Below are 21,516 nucleotides of genomic sequence, written 5' to 3' on the forward strand. Positions count from 1 at the left end.
TTCGCTGTACTATAAGGATCTGTTACACACTGGCGATGAAGTAGCCTGCAGAGGGCTTAAAAGCTCATTCAACCACACCTAAGGCTGCTGCTAATTGCGCTGGCATCTGGATTACCTGTCCAGGACATGTCTTCTGGCTATGTAGACAGCAATAGATATGATCCGGAAGCTCTACTGCCTCATCAGCCAGGTTCCTCAAAGGCATTTTGCTTGCTCAATCCTGTAGGGTTTTTTGGTCTGAGCAAGTTCAGACCCACCATGTGGAGAGGTACTGCTATGGTATCTATTCCTAAGGTGAGGAATCTGTTAGAAGTAGGCATCTGAAGAACAAATTGCTTAACTTTGATAACGCTCTTTCTGGTGACTACTCTATCTACTGTTAATTTCTTACCGGCCCTCTCATGTCCCTAATTTGTGACCTGGGCTTTTTTTCCCCAACTTAAAAGGCTTCAGCTTAGAGACCTACATTCTGGCTATGCCACTTGCTGATATGCTCTGCATTTGAGGGTGTGGACATCTTAAGAAAGCAACTGACATCAACGTGCATGGGTGTGGAATTTATTAAAATATCTACTTGTCCAGGGGACAGGTTGCTTCTCAAATCTACTTGTCCTGTAAAACGATCTACTTGTCCCTTTGGTGCCATGTAGTGTGGCGCCAAATTATGGCAGCAGTCTCATTATGTAAGAGCTCTGATAATAGCCTCTCTGATTATGCCAGGGCTACTACCATAGTAGGGCTTGAATACTTGCAGTTTCAATCCCTACTGTAGCAATTTCCTTATTTTGCCACCTTTCTGCAGATCTGCATACTGGGGCTGGAGGAAGCAGTAAGCAATAGTTCCAGGGCTGGAATGCCTTTGAGTCTGCAAACCTACTAACCTGCATGTTTTAAAGATTTTCACCAGCTTCTCTCTAATATTTTCCCATAATAAGAAAGGTTGGACATTTACTCCTGACAATGGCAGAATTAGAACTTCTTCCAGGGTTGGGAAGAAAGTGGCTGGAGGGAAAATGAACTTGCAAATGCTCAATAGATTTTCACATGAGCAAATCTACACATGGTATTTACCCATGCTAAAATACAGTTCACAAATATTTTATAGAGGTACGACATATACCATGGGTGCACTTTTGTGACTTTCTTTAAGAATTTGGGGCCACATGTAGGTAGGTTCAGATTTGCGACCCGCAAATTGCGAGTCGCAAATCCGAATGTAGGATGGTGTCCCTGACCCCATCTGTGACTCGAAAGCTTTGCAAATGCCCACCTCATGAATAATCATGAGGTGGGTCGCAATTTGCGACCCCCTTGCGAATGGCGGCCCTCACAGGGATGGTGGCCTGCTGGAGACAGCAGACCACCATGTCTGTGACTGCTTTTCAATAAAGCAGTTTTTTTTTTGTAAAGCAGACCACTGCCTGCTCTGAAAAAATGGTTACAGTGACATTTATAATGGGGAAGGGGTCCCATGGGGACACCTTCCCTTTTGCGAAAGTGTTAGCACCCATTTGAAATGGGTGCAAACTGCGATTGGTTTGCGCCCGCGTTCGCAAAACAATCCTACATTGCACTGCGAGTCGCAATTAGGAAGGGAACACCCCGTCCTAATTGAGAGTCGCAAACCCGCTTTGCGATTCAGTAACCAGGTTACCGAATCGCAAAACTGGGTTTGTTCATAGCAATGTGCTTTCTGCGACATGCAAAAAGCTACCTACATGTGGGTCTTGGTCCCTAATTAGGTCTGGTGTTAACAGAGACATTTTGTTTTTAATAAACTTCTATTTCTCTCTCTTTCGGCTGGCTTTACTGTGAGTGATCGCATTCTGCTCTTCCACAAGGAGCATATTGGCACACAAAGTAGTTTTGTTCAGTGTCAGGAACTACAGTGGCAATCAGTGACGTAAGGAAACTGGAGGGTGCCCCTTTGCAAAGAACATGGAGGAGCCCCCTCTCCAGACTCACTCAGGGTAGGTGCTGTGCTGAAGGGGCCCCCTGGAGGGCGGCTGCGGGGCCTTTGTTATGCCACTGGTGGCAACGTGTGCTTTTAGAGTCCAAAGACGTTTTGGTTTTTTTTTGCCAGTGTTTGTTACAATGTTGAGGGCCTGGTAGCTCCCACAACAATAAAGTGTTACAAAAGCCATGTCAAAACAAGACATGCATTGATGAAACTAAAAGACTTATAAAAATATGTCAGATCAGTTGGCTTTGTCAGTGTTTGTTTATTTTCATGCTTCCCATAATCGTGTTGAAAATGGTTACACTGATTTTCCATTAGAAAGATTTTTGGGAAATACTAGCATGCATCAAAACATTTTACTAAATGACACTTGATTTGCATCTAATCAGAGAGCATTCTGGGAACATTATACTTAGCCTCATAGCCTAAACTTTTCAAACATGTGTATACACGTTTTTTTTTGTACTGGAACCAAGTCAGTAATGAAGTGTGACCTTAAAACATTTATTTACAGCACTCACCCTAATAATGAAGGCTTTCAAATAATGAACCATAAATACAAGTTCGAACAGCATTATCTTTTGGAAACACATTACCTCCACTGCAGAGAGTTCCACTTTCTGTAAACAGGCAGCCAAAGGGTTTGTGCTGCAGAGGGTTGGGCCTACTTGTCCCAAGGACAAAGTAAACATAAAAACTTGTTGCCCTTGACCCCAAACAAGATGTCCGGGCGTCGGGCGATAGGAATTCCACATCCCTGGGGTGGTATATGGGCCTCCACTTGTCACTGCTGGGGCAAAACAATGTTGTTGCTGATGCCACCTGCAAGAGTACTCCTTTAAAGTTTCTTGATCCAGTCTGACACCTAGGGTGACAAATCCGCAGGAGGATGCAGTATCCACCAGAAAGAGTGTGACAAACGTTAAGTCCCAGGTTTGCCATGCAGTCTCTTTCATCAAGCAGTCTCTTCTTCAAACAAACTAGTGCCATTATGGCCCGCTATGTGACCAACAAGATACACGCCTCGTTAATCACAGACTAAGCCCAAGAGGAGTCAAATTTTATTTTGTGAAAGGGGACTTTGGAGCCGAAACTGCTCCTGGTTGATCGTAAGCTTCATTCCTTCCCTAAGGGCAGCAGAAAATATGACTCCAGTTTTTAAACACAAAGCTGGATACCTAGGGAAAGCCTGCTCTTTCGATAGAGCGTATTTACCCCATATATTGAAAAGTTTCTGCAGTAGCAGCATAACAAGTTACTGAGTTCCATCCAAGCATTACCACAAACACCACTTCTTGTCTTCCAGCTGGCAGTGAACATCCAAGTTTCAATGCTAGGAATCCTATTATTCCTTAAGCAGGTGCATTTTCGCCTTTCTTTTAAGAAAAGAAGTCTAAATGACGTCCGCTATGCTCATAGGCATTTGTTGGAGCCCCACACTTACAGAAGTACGAGGAGAAAGAGGCTTTCTACCTACTGTCATCACTTGAGCTTTATATCCATGTTAACAGTCACTAACCTTGAACACTTCCTCAGGAGTGCCTGGATCCCTGATTGTGTTCTCAGCCTTTTTGGACTGTTCACATTAACTTTATCTCAAACCTTGCCAAAAGACAGTGGAGCGCTGTACATGGTCAACGAGTTGTAGGAGAGCGGTAGCTTAGTGATAGGAAAGGTAGCATTGTGATATAGTGATCTTTAAAGAGGCGAGTCTTCAACTCTTTCCTAAATCAGAGCAGCATTGTGGCATTCCTGAAGGATACCAGATTGCTTTTCAGATCTTGAGTGCATAGATGGGGGAAAAAGCCTACAGTCCTGATTATTTATTTTTTTGCACTTTTTGGTTTGCAGTCTAATACTGTCTGACTGCAGATGTGGCAATAAGCACCAGAGATGAGCTTGTCTGCAAAATAAGCAGGATTTATGGTATGATGCAGCTGGTTTTGATGTCTGGGCCTTCAAGAGGATTCAGTGGATTTCCATTATGATGAGGTTGTATTCCTGAGCTTTTCCGCATGAGGTTTGATTCTCCAGTCAGGCTGCCCCTTCGCGAGGATCTTCTGTCACTGCAGCAAACCTGTCAACTCTCCGCCTTCTTGCATGGAGATTGAGCAGCAGCAGTTCACAGCTTTCGGCCTTTCTCCTGAAGTCTGCAATGTTTTTCTGGCAGCCAGGTGTCCCGCCACCAAAATGGTATATGCCTGCCAGTGGAAATGTTTTGTATCATATTGTACAGTAAAGTCCATTGACTCACTTTCTGCTTCCTTTTCTGTTGCCATTCTTTTTATTGTTACCCTTGCCCAGCAGGGCTCTGCTGTGGGCACTCTGAAGGATTACCTTTCTTCTCCTTCTGCCTTCTTAAGTCCCCTATTGCAAAAATGTTTCTCAAGGGTCTTGTACTAATGTTCTTCCCTTCTCCTTTTATTATGCATTAGTGGGACCTTTAACTGATTCTTCCATTCTTGATGTGTGCTCCTTTCAAGCCTCTCCACAACTGTCCCCTCCGCTGCTGACAATCAAAACAGCATTTTTTTGTAGCAGTGACATAGGCCTGGAGGATGAGTGAGCTACGGGCTTTGTCATCCACGCCTCCATTCCCATCTGTTTTTCCAGACAAACTTGTGCTTCACACTAGGGCCTCTAGGGTAACACCATTCCATATGGGCCAGTCCGTCACCCTGCCCATTTTCTATACTCCTCCACATCCCTCAAAAGAACAGGAATGACTCCACCCTCTGGACCCAAAAAGAGCATTGTCACTCTACCTTGACCGCACACAAGAGTTCTCGGTGGGCAAGCATCTCTTTGTGGGGTATGTTTTGGCGAAGAAAGGTCAGGCGGTGCAGAAATGAATCCTTTCTCGAGTCGTTCTCTGCATCAAATGCTGCTAATCACTGGTCAAGAAGCAGTCTCCTGAGGGCTTATGGCTAATCCACCAGAGCTAAAGCTGTGAACACTGCGTTAGCACATGGAGTCTCAGTCCTGGACATGTGCCAGTCAGCAACGTGGGTTTCCCTGCACACGTTTACCAAACACTACTGCCTAGACACACAGGTCTGCAGGGATGGGCATTTGATGCCTTTATATTTTACACTGACACCGCTTTCAGCGCAGATGACGCAGCATGGAATTGATTGAAGCCACCTTCTGGCGCACAGGTGTACTGCTCACTAAAAATCTTCAGGATCCAGTCTGACACCTGGGGAAATTCAAAGGTAAGGAACGCAAAGGTAAGTAATCTGCACCTAGATATTGTCTGTACCAGAAAATGCGTAACCAAAGGTAAGTTGCTTATTCTTCTGTCTTTGTTGGATCGAGCTTCAAGTAGATATTGGACATCTAGGTTTGGATGATGTGCAGGCAGTGTTTGAGGTGTTGGAATGTGTGAAGCAGAGGAGACTTTAAGGTAGAGTTGTGTATCATCAGCATATTGGAGATCTCTAGTATTTTAAATAATGCATTATTCAAATTGCTTTGCCCTGTAGATGTACACCAAAACCATAAATTTAAGGTTTTGATCCGGCTATGAGAGAACAGATGTACACCCTTACTGACACATCTTTGCTTTTCTTCTGCCATAGAGGACCTGTGGACATGTCTTGAACAAGCTAGTGGGAAGCCTATTGCCAATGTGATGAACACATGGACCAAACAGATGGGATTTCCTCTCATCCACGTAGAATCTGTGCAGGTAACTTCCCTGAGAAGCATTACAATAGGAATTCTGGGCATTGACATGCTTGTACCTTCCTACGCTACCCTCTATTTCCGTTTCACACACAGAATCATAATAGGTTATTTGTTGTGTCACCTGTAAATTCCTGATAAAAGCAACAATATTTGTAGTATTTGCACTGTCACACTTTTCTGAGCTGTGTGGGACATTTGTGAATACACAAACATGCTGTCTCAAGGATACTTTGTTGACTGGCTGGTTAAATTGTTTACAGATCAACATGCAGTCGCGAATTTTTGTTCTTGTTTGTGGATTGTCTTCAATGTGAGTTGTATAATGTGTTTGCATTTTGGGCGTGCCTGAGTGTTGTATAATTGGTGAAATCTGCCTGTGATATCCTGGATGGAGTATGTTCAGCAGTGTCTGCATGTGATGAGCGGAGTGCTGTGTGCATGATTGTGCTAAGAGGGAGTTTTGGGCAGCTGGTTACGTGCTGCTTTGGAAGTGTTAATGTTCATCTACACTGTGAGTGTACTTTTTGATCTGACAAATGAGTGACTGCTATTGAGTGTTTTGACAACTTGCAGATGTGAAGGTGTTTAATGCTAGGCATGCAGATGGAGTGTTTCTGAGGGAAGCCAGAACTGTCTTCATAGAGTGGTAATCCTGAGTGTTCAAGCACAGTACTAGTGATTTACCATTAGAGGTCACAGTATGAGAACTATGGTGGAGTCCGGGGGCTTTTGGCCGAGCAGGTTGTACAGCAGGGGAGAGGCAGTATAGTGGGTATTGGGCAGTGATGAAGAGTACGCTGCTGTAACTGAGCAGTCATTGTTCTGGGGATTGAGTGTAAAAGTGTGTTACCATTGCTGTACACAGTAAAGGGAATTATATGATGCTGAAGATTAGATAATTGTTCAAGTATATGCTGCCTGTTACTTAGATCATATTGACCCATTATAGATCTCCAGGACGCCTTGTTTGATGGAAAAAGCACAGAGTGTGCAGTATCTGGGCTGGGAAAATGGCAAAGATTGTTGGTACCCAGGGCACATCTGTGTGAGAAGTGGGAAAGATGGGTTTAGGTTTGAGAAAATGTGTCCAGCTATGCCAGTGCTTTCAACAAGATTGTTTTTTTCTTTTTTTTTTTTAAATGGCTCCAGCTTTGTAAACTTCAAATTGTTAACACAGCTTCAAAAGAATGGTGTGTAAATGGCAGTGCTTCCATACATTTACATGCTTGAATTATCCACATCATCAGGATGGGAACTCTTGGTTGTCAATCTTAGCATAGCAGCTTAGTTGGCTAAAGAGTAAATCATACCTCCAGAAGCCCCGTTTCAAGGTCATAGTACATGCTATTTGAGAAGCAACATCTGGTTGTAAAACATGTGGATGAGACCTTACAGGCAATTAAGATTAACACTGACATTGACCATATTACTCAACACCCTACAACGTTGCCAAACTTCCTCTTCTTAGAGACATCAGTCCTTGGCTTAAAGCAGCTCATACCTACTTTCTTCTTGAAATTTTCATGCCCACCATCAGAAGGGCATTCTTCTGCACATCATGGGAAGCCAAAGCTATCAGATAACCAAATCCATCATAGGGGTAGAGGCTCATCATTGGGAATAAACCTAGAACACACCTGACACACAACTATTAAAGCCACTTCTAGGAAAGTACCCTCTTTTTGGCATGGTTACCCCCACTGTTTGCCTGCTGTCAGTATGTTTTGACTGTTTTCACTGGGGTCCTGCTAACCAGGACCCCAGTGATTGTGCTCTCGCCCTCTAAATTTGGTTGCCCAGGACTTTGCAACCCCACAATTGGCATACTGGTGCCCCCATATAAGTCCCTAGTCTATGGTGCTTAGTTATCCAGGGCATTGGGGGCACCAGAGGTTCCCCATGGGCTGCAGTATGTATTATGCCACCCCTGCAAAATGTGTCTGCAGGTCTGCCATTGCAGCATCTCTGAAAAGGCGTCTGCACCCTTTCACTACAGGTCACTGCACCAGGTCACTGCAAGTCACCCCTATGGTTGGCCTTCCTAGCCCAGACTGCAGGGTGCAGGTACCTGTGTGTGAGGACACCCCTGCATGAGCATAGGTGCCCTACGAACTCCATGCTCCATTGCACTGGACTTCGTAAGTGCGGGGAAGCCATCTTACCTGTGTCCAGCTACATAATGGTGACTCTGAACCTGGGCGTGTTTGGTATCAAGCATGTCGGAATCATACCTCAATACTGTTGCCAATATTGGTAGTATGATCCTATGAAATCTGGAGGCTCCTTAGAGGACCCCAAACATTGCCCCTACCAGTCTTCTGTGGTTTTTCGGGCTGCCTGTGCTCAGACAGGTTGCTGCCCTCCTGCTGCTTTACCAGCTCAGGCAGAGGAAGGCCGAACAAAGGATTTCCTGTCGGTGAGGGAGGTAACACTCCCTTGGAAATAGGTGGTATGTGGCTTGGGAGGGACAGCCCTCCCAGGTCACCGGTATGCTTCGAAGGGCATTTGGTGCCTCTCTTGCACAGACCGGTCCGCACCAGTCCAGGGACCCCCAGTCCCTGCTCTGGCGCGAAACTGGACAAAGGAAAGGGTAGTGACCACTCCCCTGTCCACCACCACCACTCTAGGGGTGGTATCCAGAGCTCCTCCAGGTGGCCACTTGATTCTGCCATCTTGAATCAGAGGTGGGAAGAGGCCCCTGGCAGCATCTGAGTTGCCAGATCAGGTAGGTGATGTCACATCTCCCTCCTGGTAGGTGGTCACCCTGCTTCCTAACCAATCCCCCTTCCTGGGCTATTTAGGGTCTCCCTCTTCGGTGGGTGCTCAGATTCGATGTGCAGGATTCCAGCAGGACTCCCCTCCATTGTTTACTTCATCTTCAGAAACCAGCATTCTGATGGATACAACTACCTGTGGATTCCTCACCTAATGAATACTCCCATTGCGCCAGCATTCGACGGAAATCTTCTTCCTAGCTTCTGCATGTCGACGAGGACGTCACATTTGCCCACGCGACGCCGTCTGACGTCATACAGGCAATAAGAGGTCCTCGCCAACGTCAGTTCCCTTTTTTCCGTGCCATTCGAAACGGTTATCTTCGAGGGAGCTACTGTTGCTGTTCGGCAGTTACAGTGTGTTTTTTGGCTGTGTTTTTTTCTCTGAGGTTACTATGTCTCAGAGGAAGTCAGGTTTGAAGCCCTGTCGTGAGTGTGGGGGCAAAATGTTGGTAACTGACCCACATTCTGACTGTTGTGGTGTTTTAAGTTCCGATCATGATGTGGCCAGGTGTGATTCATGTCAGCACATGAATCTAAAAGCCCTGAAGGAGCGTGAGGCCAAACTTTTTATGGCGAAGTCGAAGAAAAAGGAGAAGAGGCACCATCAAAAATCCTCCTCACCGAAGTCTCATCGGCGTCATCGAGACTCCCGGCGCCGTCAAGAATGACGGCGCCAGTCGAGTAAAGAGAGGTCTCGGTCTAGGTCGCCGTCATCTCGGCGTCGGAAGACTTGGGAGGTCAGTCCCACAGTCACTCACCATCCGTCGATGCCATTGCCTTCTCCAGCCTCGCCGACTTCGCCCGGATCTTCGGGCCAACCGCCTTCAGTATTTGAGGTTCCACAGCCTGAAATGTTCTCTCCGATGCTGCAGACGTCGAGGCCGGCGTCGGTGTCGCCTTCGATCCAGGCACCCCAGTATCCGGCTTTTCCGGCCCCTGGAGCCGATAATACCGCATTTTTAAATGCAATGTTTTCCATCTTTCAGCAGATGGCTCCAGGTGGCGCCCCGGCTGGGCCTTCGGGTCCTTTGGCGTTTAACTTGGGTGCTCCGGCTCCGCTGCGACCAGCACCCTTCATGCCCTTTCTCCCCCTGGGGAACGTGGGCTCGGCGCCGGTGTCGGCTCTGGTGGCTCCAGAGACTTCGGCTCCGGGAGTTTCGACTCCAGCGGCTTCGGTGTTTCGGCCAGTGACGCCGTCTAGGGCTTCTGCGACTCCGAAGCAGTCTTCCCTCCATCCGACTCCTGGTTCGGCGCCGAAGCTACCTGTGGCGCCTGTTGACCCGGCGTCGGACGGATCCGGTGATCGGCGTCGTTCTTCGACATCTGCTGACGCCATGTCGACGCCGAGGATTGAGGAGAGGCTGCACTCGAGGAGACGTGCTCTCCGTCTCCTGGAAGAACAAGAGTATCAGCAGAACCTGGAGGAAGGAGAAATTGAAGACTCTGGTGAGGGTCTTCATGGGCTGGACACCGCTAGTGGCCTTAATACTTCCCCTGAGTGGGACTTGTCATCTCCGGGGAGTATACGGAAGAGGCGGCAACGTTTCATGCGGTTATAAAGAAGGCAGCTATCTTTCTGGAACTGCCTTTGCCGGTGACTGAGGCGAAGCAGAATCTGCTGACAGAGGTGTTGCATCCGGCCTCCACGTCAGCAGAACCTCTTTTGCCGTTCAACGAGGCGCTGTTAGAACCTGTGTTGGAGGTCTGGAATAAGCCGGTGTCTTCTTCGGCCGTCAATAGATCTGTGGCCAGGAGGTATCGGGTTGCACCGGCTGACCCTGGCTTTCTTACAAGACACCCAACGCCTGAATGCTTGGTGGTCCAGGCTTCCTGCTCGGCAAGGTCTGCGCCTGGGTCTTTTCCATCAGTGCCATCGGACAGAGACTCCAAGAAGATGGACATGCAATCCAAAAAGGTGTTTTCGTCATGTAGCATGGCATTAAAGTCCACCAATACTACGTGTATTTTAGGGAGGTACATTTATGCTCTGATGGACGAAATAACATCTACGCATACAGAGGTTCCTCAAGGGCTGCTGAATCTCGTGTCGGACGCTCAAGCTGCTGCAACCCAGGTTATCCAATCTGGGTTGGATACAACTGACTCTGTGGCTAGGGCGATGGGCACGGCTGTAGTTACGAGAAGACAGGCTTGGCTTCGTAACTCAGGGTTTTCCTCAGATGTGCAGTCGACCCTGCTGGACCTCCCTTTTGATGGAGACAAGCTCTTTGGTGCCAAGGCAGATTCGGCCTTGGAGAGGTTTAAGGAGAGCAGGGCCACGGCCAAGTCGTTAGGATTACAAGCCACTTCTTCTGCCTCCTCCAGATTTTTTAGGAGGTTTCGAGGATTTGGTCGTGGCTCATCCTCCTTCCTTTCGGGGAAAATTCAAGCAGCCTACCTCTTCTCTCACCTATAGATCTTTTAGCGGGAGAGGTAGAGTCCGTACCAGGGGAGCCTCTCAACAGCACTCTGCCTCTTCCTCTTCCTCTGGAGGGGTGCAGCAGGGGAAGCAGCCTTAGGCTTCCACCAATTCCCACTCACTCCTCTCCTGTAGGGGGAAAGTTACTGTATTTTCTTCACAAGTGGGAGGTCATCACATCAGACGCCTGGGTTACCAGCATTGTGAGAAAAGGCTACACCCTTCCCTTTCGGGAGTTTCCGCCCCCCTTCCCGCCCCGCCCATCTTATTGTTCAGAAGAACATCTGTTAGAACAGGAGGTTCAAGTCCTCCTTTTAAAGGGCACTGTGGAGTTGGTTCCAGAGCAGGAAAAGGGTCAAGGTTGTTATTCAAGGTACTTCCTGATTCCCAAGAAGGATGGTCGGTTGAGACCAATCCTGGACCTGAGGATTTTGAATTGGTTCCTCAAACAGGAAAAGTTCAAGATGCTGACCCTAGCTCAGGTGCTTTTGGCGTTGAACAAGGGAGATTGGATGGTGTCTGTCGACTTGCAGGATGCTTATTTTCATATCCCGATACTCAAGTCGCACAGGAAGTATCTCCGGTTTGTGGTAGGGTCGCAGCACTATCAGTTTGCGGTCCTCCCGTTTGGTCTTACTTCAGCACCTCGAGTCTTCACGAAGGTGATGTTGGAGGTTGCGGCAGAGCTCAGAAGGAAGGGGATAGCAGTATTCCCTTACCTGGACGACTGGTTGATCAAAGCCAAGTCCCCGGAGCTTGTGTTGCATCATCTGCAGTAGACAACCCAGTTGTTGTTCGACCTGGGCTTTTCGGTGAACGTGCCCAAATCTCACCTAGAGCCCTCTCAGCGCCTCCTGTTCATAGGGGCAGTACTGGATACAACATTGAATCAAGCCTTTCCTCCGCCTCAGCGGATGCAAGACATTCAGGCGTTGGTTCCAATGTTTCAAAGTGGAGCGGTCATTCCAGTCCTCAAGGTCCTACGTCTGCTCGGTCTGTTTGCCTCCTGCATACTGTTGGTCACTCATGCTCGCTGGCACATGAGGGCTCTTCAGTGGTGCCTCCGAAGGCAGTGGTCTCAACACAAAGGGGATCTTGAAGGTTCTGTCATGGTCTCCAGAGATGCTGCCACGGATTTGAAGTGGTGGATTGCGGACGACAATCTTTCCCAGGGAAGGCCGTTCACGCAGCCTCCACCAGTGACCACGGTCATAACGGATGCTCCCACTCTAGGGTGGGGAGCTCATCTGGGGGACCTGGAGATCAAAGGGCTTTGGTCTGCAGAGGAACAGATGTTTCATATCAATCTGTTAGAGTTACGGGCTGTACGTCTGGCTCTCAAGGCCTTCCTCCCATCCTTTCGCGGTCAGTCGGTTCAGGTCCTGACGGACAACACTACCGTGATGTGGTATATAAACAAACAGGGAGGAGTGGGGTCGTACCTTCTCTGCAGAGAAGCTCTTCGACTATGGTCCTGGGCAAAGGACCATCAGATTCGCTTGGTAGCAAATCATCTGGCCGGAGTCTTGAATGTACGTACGGACAATCTCAGTCGCCATTTCTCCGCCGACCACGAGTGGCGTCTCCATCCAGATCAAGTCCGGTTAATCTTCCAGATGTGGGGGTTTCCTCGGATAGATCTGTTTGCCACCCGGGAGAATTCGCACTGCCCGTTATTCTGCAGCCTCCAGTATCCGGTGCAAGGAGCGTTGGGGGACGTGTTTCAGAGGAACTGGTGCTACCAGTTGCTTTACGTGTTTCCCCCATACCCTTGAGTCCTCGAGTATTGAGGAAAATATGCCAAGACCGGGCCCAAGTAATCTTAATTGCTCCGGATTGGCCAAGGAGGGTGTGGTATTCCGACCTTCTCCAACTCTCACTGTGCCCTCCGCTCCGTCTCCCTCTCAGGGCAGACCTCCTCTTGCAGTCGCAGGGGCAGGTTTTACACCCCAACCTCCAGAGTCTGCACCTTCATGTCTGGAGATTGAACGGGGCAACCGGAGTTCCTTCTCTCTCCCGCCTGAGGTAGTGGATGTTATCATAGCGGCCAGGCGACACGCCACTAAATCTATCTACGCTAATAGGTGGTCTAAATTTGTGGTATGGTGTGGAGAGAGACCGATTGATCCCTTACGTGCTCATTTGTCAGACGTTTTATCTTTTGCTTTGTCTTTAGCACAGAGGGGTTGTGCAGTGGCTACTGTTAAGGGTTACTTGTCTGCTTTGTCAGCCTTCATTTGTCTTCCTGACCAGCCTTCGTTATTTAAATCTCCTATAGTACTTAGATTCTTGAAGGGCCTTATGAATAAATTCCCTCCAACTCCTTTCGTTATGCCTCAATGGGATTTGTCCTTGGTCCTAACTTTCCTTATGGGGTCCCCTTTTGAGCCTATGCATTCTTGCCCCTTAAGATTGTTAGTTCTTAAAACAGTTTTCCTGGTTGCTATAACTTCTGCAAGGAGAGTGAGTGAGTTGCAGGCTTTATCGGTAAAACCCCCTTATACAACTTTTTATGGGGACAAGGTGGTGTTGAGAACCAAGGCTGCTTTCCTTCTGAAGGTTGTTTCACCCTTTCATTTGGCCCAGACAATTACTCTGTCCACGTTCTATCCTCTGCCTCATCCTTCAAAGGAAGAAGAGAGACTACACCGTTTGGACCCAAAGAGGGCGCTAAGCTTTTACATAGACAGGACAAAGGATTTCAGGCTGGAGGATCAGCTTTTCATCGGATACGTGGGAAAGAAGAGAGGAAAGGCAGTCCACAAGAGAACACTCTCCAGGTGGGTTGTTCTTTGCATTAAAATGTGTTACTCTTTAGCAAAGAAGGATCCTCCTGATGGTATTAGAGCTCATTCCACCAGAGCTAAGTCGGCCACTTCGGCCTTGGCCAGAGGTGTTCCTGTGGTTGACATCTGTAAGGCCGCAACTTGGTCGTCCCTTCACACTTTTGCGAAACATTACTGTTTGGACTCTGAGGTCAGAAGGGACGGCCATTTTGCACGGTCAGTGCTGCAGGATTTCTTGGTTTGACCATTCAGGCACCCACCACCGAGCGCGGTACTGCTTTGGGACTCTATTCATTAGGTGAGGAATCCACAGGTAGTTGTATCCATCGGAAGAACGAGTTACTTACCTTCGGTAACGACTTTTCTGGTGGATACATTAGCTACCTGTGGATTCCTCACGGTCCCACCCGCCTCCCTGTTGCCTGTCTGGTCTAACCAAGTAATTCTTGAGTGTGCTCCTCTTGGTTTTGAGGACTTGTATATATTCTGTATATGTGTTCATATGTATATATATATATTGCTCATATATTTATTTATTTAAAAAAAAAAAGAAGAATTACGTTCTTAGAATGATGTATTTATTTGGAATATCATTAAATATTGCTATTTGTTCTTTTATCTCAATGGCCTGTTATTCTCAGGCATGTAAAAAATGTTGGTACTGACGTCGGCGAGGACCTCTTATTGCCTGTATGACGTCAGATGGCGTCGCGTGGGCAAATGTGACGTCCTCGTCGACGTGCAGAAGCTAGGAAGAAGATTTCCGTTGAATGCTGGCGCAATGGGAGTATTCATTAGGTGAGGAATCCACAGGTAGCTAATGTATCCACCAGAAAAGTCTTTACCGAAGGTAAGTAACTCGTTCATCTGGAACTTCAGCGACGACTCCGCTCTGCAACTTTGTTTCTCTGGCTCCTTCCAGCAACTGAAATATTTCCTCGGCTGTGCATTCTGTGAGGGCGACGAATCTTCAGCCTGCACAAGAAGTAATAAGGAATCTCCCTTGGAGGGAAGGTGTCACTCCCCTGCATCTGCAGGCACCAACTGCAACGATGACATGCTGCATGGATCTGCTCTCCTCCAGACCTGTGTGGATCTTGCATCACAGTTGGTGGTCTGGAGTGGTCCCCTTTGTCCTTTCTACCAGCTGTCCAACTTGGGAGACGGTAACCCCTGGCCTTACCTTACCGGACAGTACCCCTGTGCATGGCGACTCATGCAGCTACCAAAGCTTTTTTGTTCCTCCTCCAAGGGATCTTCAGGCTCCTTGTAGCCCCGGCCCCCAGCACTCCTTCCTGCAAAGCTATGTCTCTTGCCTGCTGCTCCAGCAACGTGGGGCTCCTCTCCAGGTGTGCGGAGTAGACCTCACTGCGTCTCCTGTGCCTGCTGCTAGTGGGTTGCCGGTGGGGGTCACTCCTGACTCCCCTCCTTGGGTCGAGTCCCCTGGACCCTGCTGGTCCTCTTCAGTCTTGCAAACCTTCTTCTCCAACTCTTGCATTTGCCAAGGCTTGTTGGTGGTTTTCCGGCACCGCTGACCGACTGAATCTCGACCGCCAACAAGCAACATCACTTCTGGGACTCCTCTTCAGCCTCTGTGCTGCACTGCTGATGTTTTTCGTCCACTGTGGACCTTTTCCTGCATCCACAGAAGGGTGGGTTGTGGCTCCTGCCACAACCGGACACTCCATCACAAACTCAACTTGTTCCCCTTCCTTTGCAGGTCCTCTTCCGTCAGAATCCACCTTTGGGTTCTTCCAATCTTGGTTGGGTCTTGCGCAATCCTTTTCCAAAATCCTCCTGTTGGTTTTGGGGAAAACCAGGTACTTACCTCTACTCTCTTGGTTGTTGGGAGTCACTCTGGTATTCGCATCTTGGGGGTTCCTAGTTCCTCCAGCTCCCTTTTACAGATTCCACTTCCTTGGGTGGGGGCTGCCTTTCACATTCCACTATTTTAGAATATGGTTTGGCCCTCCCCAGGGCCCTCACTAATTGCTGTTGCTTTTACCAGTGCCTATTGCTTTCTTTGCTATTTACTGATTGCTAATGTGTATATAATAGCGTGTTCACTTGCCTCGAGTTGGGGGATTGCCTCTTCAGTATTCTAGTATGTGTGTTACAATATTAATGTACCTTTATTTTTGTAACAATGGTTGGTTCTTTCATGTGTGTAAGTGCTGTGTGGTTATAGTGGTATTGCATAAACTTTGCATGTCTCCCAGATAAGTCTTGGCTGCTCATCCACTGCTACCTCTAGAGAGCCCTGGCTTCCTAGACACTGCTTACACTTCACTAATAGGGGATACCTGACCTGATGTAAGGTGATAACACCACTTCAGATCTTGGATTTCAGACATTGAGTAGTTTGTCATCCAGTCACCACCAAGGCCATCAATTAAGGAACGTCCTGCCAATTTGCAAGTCGTGCAGATCGAAATCCTCAAAGGTCTTCACAGGTGCCCTATATAAACTGAGCAGGGGCATCCAGGTTCCTATTCAAAGTTCTTTATTCACAAAAAATCGGAGCATGGCATCCAATCCTGCATTTTTGGGTGCGTGCTCAACAAATTAATCAAACAACAATGCTTAAGGTTGACCTCTGTCCACGACATATCCAGTCTTTGCTGGAGACTTTCTGCTTGTTTTCATAGCCCAGTGCATTTGAAATAGAAGTAACATCAGTTTGTGGTAGATTACCAGCCCTTCAAGTACAGATCCAAATGCCATTTAGTCTGAAACTTTCCAGAGGGTGTTTAGAAAGTGCTGGTCCAATTGGCAGCCTACCTGAGGTGTCTTGGGGCACAATTCATTGTATACTTTGAGTGGTTCATCATTGTCTCCACGTTCCATAAAGCTACTCGGGCAGTGCACACTGCCCAATGCATCTTGAACAGGTTGTGTCTCACTCTGTGTGAAGAAGTCCATTATTCTTTCCAACCAGTGAGCTATATTTGTAAGAGCATGTCTATGAATTGATATGTCGAAAGGAGCAGGCATAGATATTTCTAGCTTTGGTACATTCTGTTCACATACAGCAACATAGTTCAGTTCACAGACACAGTGCTGTTCGCAGTATTATTTGTTGTATTCTTCTTGTGCCTCTCTGCAGGCTGTGGATGATGCCACTTACAGATCCATTGTCATCAGGTCACAGTCAAGTTAGACAAACAAGTGTAAATCACCCTCAAAGACAAATGCACTCCATCATGGTGGAAACACAAACACATTTGTGGGCCAGGACCTATACATAGTCGAACTTCATTTTGACAGGGTTGCCTCCCTCAAAGGGTCTCTGGAACCCGCAAGCGAAACCCTGCACATCAGTATTTTAATTCAGAGGGCGGTCCCTCACTCTGAAGGCCTTCTGCACTTTTCACCAGAAGGCTCTGCATTTACAACTCTTTATTGCATTGCAAAACAGAGTTGAAAAACGTCCCCATCTCTGACTAAATAAGTACGGCTTTGACATTGTGACACAGACTCATTTAAAGTGGATCTTTCAGGCTTGAACAGTGCTGTAGCAGATCGCTGAGCAGATGAGATTCCTAATGTCACAAGTAAGAACATGACACAAGGCAACTACATCTAGTTTTTCAGAAGTGGGGAATATCCCCGGTGGATCTCTTGGCAACAACATAGCACATCAAATGACAGTCTGTTGCCAGCAAGCCGTGTACTGTGAAGCAGATGTTGGAGATCTATACTTATGCTTTTCTATAGATTACTTCCATCCTGAAGTTCCTACTTAAGATGAATAGAGCCTTGCAAACTTGTGTTGATCCCTCCTGCATGGGCTAGTCTATTCTGGTTCAGACCTTTGGAATCTTTCTGTTGACAGACTGATCCGATTCAAAGTGAAGGCCTATCTCTTCACTAAGAACTGAGGACAAGTACATCATCATAGTCTGGTTTCAGACCTGAATATGATTCACTAAATGATTACTAAATGGAACAATTCTTCATATTTGTTGTTTCTCAGCACAATTACCCGTTAACTGCGATTCCTCAAAAAATCTTATGATATTTGCTGCATTAGCTGAGTCTGGCCTGTTCATCTATCTGTAGCATCTTAGGTCAACTGGTACTCCATCCTTGTTCTCCAGTACGCTGATTTATAAAATCAGTCTCCCTCTTCTAGCCAAGATTCAAACTCTTTGGGAACTGAATACTGTTCTTTAGGCTCCCATGAAACTCTCTCCAGTCAGTCCGTAAAGGAAAACTCACTCTCTTGACAAAGTCAGCCAGAAGAGTTTGAGAGATCAAGATGTTTTCAATCCGGTTGCCTTACATCAAATTTAAAAAGAACAATATGACATCTAGTGTGGTTTTGACATTTAACTTCAACAGAAAGATTCACTTGCCAATTTTCTTTCAGCAGCCCTCTTCCTCAGCAGAGGGAGCTCTACATTCTTTGGGCATTATGTAGTGCCTGAAATTGTCCATTGACAATGATAAGGATTTTCACATGTCAGATCAGCTCTACGCTTTTTTTGGCAACTTTAAAAAACAAAAAGTTGTTCCTTATCACAACAAGGCAATTTCTGATGGATCCTAGCTTATATGAACTTCTGCCACATCAAGGCTTGACAGCCTTTGATTCAGAGGCATGATCCTGCAATACATTGCAAAGCAGCAACGTGGGCCTCCTCCCAAACGTTTACCAAGTATTACTGCTTTCACATATGGCTGAAATCTGAGACCGCAGTTGAGGATACAGTGCTGTGTAACTTGTTTCACTAGGGTGAACTTCATTCTGCACATTATGTTGATTATAGTACTGCTTAGGTAGTCTGAATTCAGGTATGGGAATCTGAAAGCTCTTATAATGGTGAAGAAACAGCAACTTACCATTAGTTCGTTTTCCCGTGTTTCTGAATTTCATAACGTCACAAGAGACCTGTAATTCCATGTTGTTCATGATGCTATAAATCCTCACTTTAGCATTCTAAATCTGGCAGTTGTAGCCTCTTTTAGGAGGAGGATTTTCTTAATATGTTTTTTTTTTTTTGTTTTTTTGTTTTTTTGCCTTAAACGTTTCACACCTTTACCCATCTGCAAAGTCCACACACTTCACTAAGTTGTGAAATTTGTTGAATTTAAATGTCTCCTGGCCCTAATTATGAGTCCAGGAGTTGTGTGCTTTCTAGATGGTTATATAAAGACATTGGAGTGAGTGCTAATATCTTGTACAGTGGAAATAAAGTACGATAGCAGAAGTCTCTACATGGTTCATTGAATGCACAACACTGCATGATGAAGAATGTGAGAGTAGCTGTGTGATTAGTGGGTTGTTTGAAACTGGCAGTGGTAATATGATGAAAAATCTGTATATCTATAAGATAATTTTAAGAACTGAATTCTTCCTAATGCATTTTCAGCATGATGAGGAACGAGTGATAACATTAACCCAGAAGAAGTTCTGTGCCAGTGGACCATATACTGGTAAAGTGACAACTTGTGTTTTAAAAAAAAATGTATACCACTCGTTTTGAAATCTGCAAAAGGGACCTTTGATTACTGCTGTTTAATGGAAATATTGCGCTCTAAATGTGTTGAGCACTGTTCACTAAAGTCCTCTAAAAAAGAACAGAAAGGACTTGCATGCCCAGAGATAAATCATTGATATCACATCTTGAACTGTCCTTGTGTGGCTTTGAGATAGGCAAATAGGAATGTAGAACATGATGCCTTATAAAGGAATTGCCAGTACTAAAGCTCTAATTAGAACAGGACCATAACATTCTTTAAAATGGGAGTTAAGTAGCCCTAATTTTTCATCTGCTTCTTACTCCCTTTGAGCAAAGTAACATTTTGTGAATGCCTTCTAGATTAAGGCAAATATTGTTATGTAACAATATTGTTTTGAATGCTCTTTTTGAGGGAGCAGAACTATCATTTTTCGCATTGTCATTCCCTTCAAATTTAGATATATTGTAACCCCTACATTTAAATAGCAGTTTCATGTGGCTTTGTTTTCAGGTAAGGAGCAGCCACAGTGGATGGTCCCTATCAGTATTTGTACGAGTGAAAAACCAAACCAGGCCATAGAACAAGTGCTGATGGACAAACCCCAGCTTACTGTGGTGTTAAAGAATATTAAACCAGAGCAATGGGTTAAGGTAAGTGTGAAATAATAATAGGAAGAAGGACACAACAAGAGGTTGTTTGGTACAAAAATGTGTTGAACGTTAGTGAAATCTTCAGTAGTGGTCTCTTTGTATCTATTGTTTGGTAGCTAATTTGCCACCTCCTGACCATTCCTTGCTGCTCTTTTGCCTATATTATCTTCCTCTTTTTACCACCTCTACACATATCTGTGGCTTCTCTCTCTCTCTCTCTATATATATATATATATATATATATATATATATATATATATATATGTGTGTGTGTGTGAATAAGTGCTAAAAAAGACACAATTCTTAGAAACTCGGTCATCTTCCCGTCTCCTCTTCTCTCCCATTCACCTTCCTTTCTGCCAGCTGAGATCTGAAAAAAAAGTAATTTGTTGTTGTGGTCTCCCACCAATGACAAAGGCTTCTAAAACAAACACAAAACTTGAATATATGTGCCTGTTCCCCTGCGTGTGCAAGCTTCACTCCCTCACCATGCTTACCAATAGTCTCATCCATTTCATGCTTTATTTTGACCTGTGCATCTCCTGTGAAGTGGTTACTTCTAGCTGAAGATTCTTCAGCTCTTGAATCTTCTCAATGCTGGATCCAGAAAAGTTGAACTAGTAGTACTGCACCGAAGGCTGGTGTCACTAGTCCAGGCTCTACTCTGGTGCTTCCCTGAATATGATGTCACAGAGACCTAAATGTTGCCACCCTGATGCTCTAATGCCAGTTCTTTTTCCCCCTCTTTCGCAAATCCAGAATTTTTCAGTTCCAAAATTCTCCTAATATTTTACTGCTTTACAGTTTTTAGGGTAAAATGCAACTGAAGAAGAGGTCAGGTTTTCATATGTGTCATTCCTGGAGTTCCTGAGACTGTTCTTCAGTTTCACATGTCTATTGAGTATGCACTCTGTGCACATGTCGAGGCCATTACTGGTTGCGTCCTGTTGCGTTTCGCGCTCTTAAGACCTGGTGGGGACCTTCTTATACATCTGGAGAGCACACAGACGATCCATGTCAGTGCTTCTGCAGGACCCAATCTCTGGACAGTTTATGTGGCATTTTTCCTTCTAAAGTCCTCACGCTTTAAGTTTAGAGCTACGGAGCAGTGTCTTACACTAGTGGACGTTTGCTTGATGTCTGTGCAGTTTTTCAAGATCGTAGTGTTGACCCCACGAAAGTGGTGGCTTTTATCCACACTGTCATAACTATGCCCTGCTTGGGCTCCCTCTGGCGCCTTCAGGACCCAGGGTGCCTGCATTCACTTCAACTGTGTATCTGCTGGTGGCTTTTTCCTGGCACCAGTCAACTCCATCTACAAGCTGATGCCTCTTTGTTTATTTATTTATTATATTTGCCATTTAAGGCCACACCACCTGCTTCGACATTCGTGTCAGACTGGATCTGTATTAGGTTCAGTTTTCATGCCCTCTCGAGTTAATTTTGATTCATTAGTTGAGAATTTTACTGCCTTGAAGATAGGTTGATGTGGATTTGCTCTGTTATGTGCATTGCGAAATGGTCCCTTGGTCTGGATCCCTTGGTTTGGGTATATGATTTTGGCACCTCTGATGCAGTTTTACTCTTGATTGCTTCCCAGCAGTCCCTTGGTATTTCTTTTAAGCTGTTGTCAGTAGAGGAGCTGAGGTCCTGTAATTGCCTGTACCCGTTCGTAGAAATTAATACCAACTTCCGGTAGCGAGTTCTCAGTAGAGGACCTGAGGTACTAGAATTGCCTGTATCTTTGGTATAAATTAAACCCAACTTC

General features: G+C 46.0%; 1 protein-coding gene across 2 annotated transcripts in view; it reads left to right on the top strand.

The window, feature by feature from the left end:
* The window catches only part of NPEPPS (aminopeptidase puromycin sensitive), a 695,867-nt gene that overhangs the window by 441,559 nt on the left and 232,792 nt on the right, over window positions 1-21,516 (top strand). For both annotated transcript variants that reach the window (XM_069237501.1, XM_069237500.1), the window contains 3 exons: window positions 5,542-5,651; window positions 19,008-19,071; window positions 19,609-19,748. In XM_069237501.1, the coding sequence (XP_069093602.1) occupies window positions 5,542-5,651; window positions 19,008-19,071; window positions 19,609-19,748 (314 nt within the window). The remainder of the gene's footprint in view (window positions 1-5,541; window positions 5,652-19,007; window positions 19,072-19,608; window positions 19,749-21,516) is intronic.

This window comes from Pleurodeles waltl, chromosome 6 (assembly GCF_031143425.1).
Source record: "Pleurodeles waltl isolate 20211129_DDA chromosome 6, aPleWal1.hap1.20221129, whole genome shotgun sequence".
In the NCBI taxonomy this organism is placed as follows: Eukaryota; Metazoa; Chordata; class Amphibia; order Caudata; family Salamandridae; genus Pleurodeles; species Pleurodeles waltl.